Genomic DNA, 3,099 nt, shown 5'->3' on the forward strand with positions numbered 1-3,099 from the left:
GTGGACAGAGGCGTGATCGACCGGAACAGGGCGCAGGGGAGCTGGGAGTCCCTTTACCTCTTCGCCGTAGTCCTCGGGACCGAATTCCTTGCAGAGTCGGGGGACAGCAGCGCCCCCCAGCGGGCAGCCGGGCCGCAGAGGACAGTCTACGGGAAAAGAAAGCCGCCTGTCAGGGAGAGGGACTGGCCGGAGACCTCACCCACCGCGTGAGACTCAAAACCCTGCTGAGAACAGACAGACCCGAGAGAGGCTGCCCTGCCCGCCTGGATGCCCCGGTCCCGTCACGCCTGCTTACCTAGCTTGATCCGCCCCGCTGTCTTCGGAACCAGCGGCATCTCGCGTGGGCGGGAGCCCTGTGGAGCCAGTACTGGACCCTGCTATGGGCAGCCTGTGCTCAGCGTCTGGACCTCAGTCTCGGACCCTGGAGGGACCCCGGAGCAGCGGCACCGACACCGCCGCCGAGTCGGGGTGAGTGGTGGCCTTGGGCGGGCGTGTGGGAAGGCTGGAGCCCCTTCTCCGTTAGTCACCTCACTCACCTGCCAGCCTGACTACAAAGGCAGACCCTTTAAAATGAACACCCCTTGGCCCCCCGACCCCTCTGCAACCCGGGGATCCAGGCTATACCTTCTGAGCCTTCTAAGCAAAGTCTTGCTTTTCACCCGCGTCTTGAGTTTGGGGGGGGTGGGGGATGCCTCCTCTCTCCCCACATCGTCGCCTGGGCAGTGGTTGTAGAAAATGGAGGCCTTGTTTGCAGGCGCGAGTCATTTCTCCCACTAGCGTCCCTGCCCCAGGAGTGTGAGCAGGAGCTGGCTTCTCTGTGTCACAGCCTGTTTCATCAGTCTCTTATCCCGAGCTGGGACCAAGGTGAGGAGAAAGGGGCACTGGGAGTGACGCAAGCCCCGGTTGACCTTTCCCCATCAAACCGTGCCCCCTCGCCTGCAGTCTTCTGCCAAGCCCTGGGGTCTGCTGGTGACCAGAGCCGCCTTTCCTCATCCTCTCATACCACCGCACTTCTGCAGCAGCTCTTCCCTCCTCTCTTGGATGCCCTTGGAGAGCCCAAGGCAGGGCTGCTCCTCTGTCAGCCTCCAGGTGAGACAAGCAGCTGGGGTTGGCCAAACAGGAGCACAGCTGAGGATATCTCCTTTCTTCTTTCCCTCTATTCTAAAGGCTGGCTCCTCCCTGAGGTGCTCCATGACCCCTCAGAGACTTGTCCCTCCCCTCCCCAGGCCCTGTACCCCTTGCCCTGGGGCTCAGCACCTTGCAGACAACCTTGCTCTGGTTTTGGGGCAGAGCTCAGCAGCATCTGGCAGCATGGGCCCCAGGTTCCTTCCTGCCCCTGATCCAGAAGGACTTACCTGTAAGTAGCTAGGGATGGGGAGGGGAGCCGCCCAGGCTGGGCTCAGACCTCACTCCCTGTTTCTGCCAAAGCCTCTGTTACATCAGGCAGAAGTTCTCTCTAGCCTGGCCTCAGAGGACAGCCTGGCCCTGGAGGTGGAGCAGCAGCTGGGCCTGGAAATCCGGAAGCTGACAATACAGATCCAGGTGAGGAGAGCAGGGACCCTGACAGTGGCTAGCTTTTGTGTTGGGGGTAGGCGTGGGGCACAGAACATCTCAGAGACTTGGAATCTTCTGGGAGTCTCTGCTAAATTTATCTTTGTTGCTTTGTTCATTTTTCTACCTTTTATTATGGAAAATTTCAAACATACGCAGGTAGAGAGAAGGGTATAATGGAGTCCCATATTCCTACCACAGAGGCTTTAACAGTGATCAACGCATGGTCAATTTTGTTTTATCTATGTATCCCTTCCCCCAAGTCAGCCTCTCATTTGGTCATGTGAACGGCCACTGATGATCATTGCTTAGATTCATGATTTCTGTTCTTTTTTGTGTGTTAATCCACACCCGAAGATATTTTTTTCCATTGATTTTTAGAGAGTGAAAGGGAGAGAGAGCTACAGAGAGAGAGAGAGAGAGAGAGAGAGAGAGAGAGAGAGAAACATTGATTGATCGCCTCCTGCTTGTGCCCCCATGCATTCAGTACCCCAGCCTTCAGTCTGAGGGTCAATGCTCTAACCACTGAGAAAACTGGCTAGGGCTAGAGATCCATGATTTCATTAGGGGGTGCAAAGTGGTGATATTCCAATTCTATCATTTCGTTTTCTTTTATTACTTGGATTACTCCTATAAAATGAAACTTGCCATCATTAATTATTCGATTATTCTGAGGTCTATTTTGTAGAGAAAAAGCAAGATAAATGGTTGAGTCCTTTTATTTACTAGTTTTTAGTACAATGTTTCTCCTCTTTTTAAAACATATAATTTGTACTTTATTAAAGTAATCCATGTCCAGCCCAGCTGGTGTGGCTCAGTTGTTGAGCATCAACCTACAAACCACAAGGTCATTGGTTCCATTCCTGGTCAGGGCACATGCTCAGATTGTGGGCTCAAGCCCCAGTGGGGGCATACAGGAGGCAGCTGATTGATATCTCTCTCATTGATGTTTCTATCTCTCTATCCCTCCCTCTCTCAAATCAATAAAAACATATTTTTTTAAAAAGTAATACATGTCCATAGTTTAAAAGTGAAATAGAATACAATTTTAGAAGGTTTCTAATGTCCACTCCCACCTGATTCCTGTTCCACAGTGGTAACTTTCATCCACTCTTGGCTTTTCTTCTTCCTTCTTCTTTTTAAATATATTTTTATTGATTTCAGAGAGGAAGGGAGAGGGAGCGATAGAAACATCAACGATGAGAGAGAATCATTGAACGGCTGCCTCCTGCATGTCCCTACCAGAGATGAGCCCACACCCTGGGCATGTGCCCCGACTGGGAATTGAACCATGACTTGCTGGTTCATAGGTCGAAACTCAACCACTGAGCCTCGCAGGTTGGGCTTGGCTGTTTCTTCTAACATTTCTTATTTTCTTCTAAATTTATGAATAAAACTATTGTGCTTCCACTTTATCTATTCTTACTATGGAAGATGTCTGTATTGTTTGTCTTCTCTTCCTACCCAAATTTCTCCTCATTGCCCTGAATAAGGGCAAAGCTGTAGAGTTCAGTCCTTGTCTCCCTGCTCTTTTCTCTCTGCATTCCT

General features: G+C 51.4%; 2 protein-coding genes across 3 annotated transcripts in view; one reads left to right on the forward strand and one right to left on the reverse strand.

Moving 5' to 3' along the window:
• TTC31 (tetratricopeptide repeat domain 31) overlaps nt 1–336 on the reverse strand; it is an 8,566-nt gene extending 8,230 nt beyond the window's left edge. For both annotated transcript variants that reach the window (XM_015561502.1, XM_006760001.1), the window contains exons 1-2: nt 296–336; nt 58–146 (exon numbers count right to left, since the gene is read on the reverse strand). In XM_015561502.1, coding sequence (XP_015416988.1) covers nt 58–146; nt 296–335 — 129 coding nt within the window. In that variant the 5' untranslated portion in view covers nt 336. The remainder of the gene's footprint in view (nt 1–57; nt 147–295) is intronic.
• Nucleotides 337–344: 8 nt separating this feature from the next.
• The window catches only part of CCDC142 (coiled-coil domain containing 142), a gene marked incomplete at its 5' end in the record, with an annotated part of 6,729 nt that continues 3,974 nt past the window's right edge, over nt 345–3,099 (forward strand). The window contains 5 exons of the mRNA XM_006760035.2: nt 345–468; nt 778–864; nt 943–1,089; nt 1,227–1,357; nt 1,429–1,542. Of these exons, the coding sequence (XP_006760098.2) occupies nt 345–468; nt 778–864; nt 943–1,089; nt 1,227–1,357; nt 1,429–1,542 (603 nt within the window). The remainder of the gene's footprint in view (nt 469–777; nt 865–942; nt 1,090–1,226; nt 1,358–1,428; nt 1,543–3,099) is intronic.

Source organism: Myotis davidii, unplaced genomic scaffold (genome assembly GCF_000327345.1).
Source record: "Myotis davidii unplaced genomic scaffold, ASM32734v1 scaffold1477, whole genome shotgun sequence".
NCBI lineage: Eukaryota > Metazoa > Chordata > Mammalia > Chiroptera > Vespertilionidae > Myotis > Myotis davidii.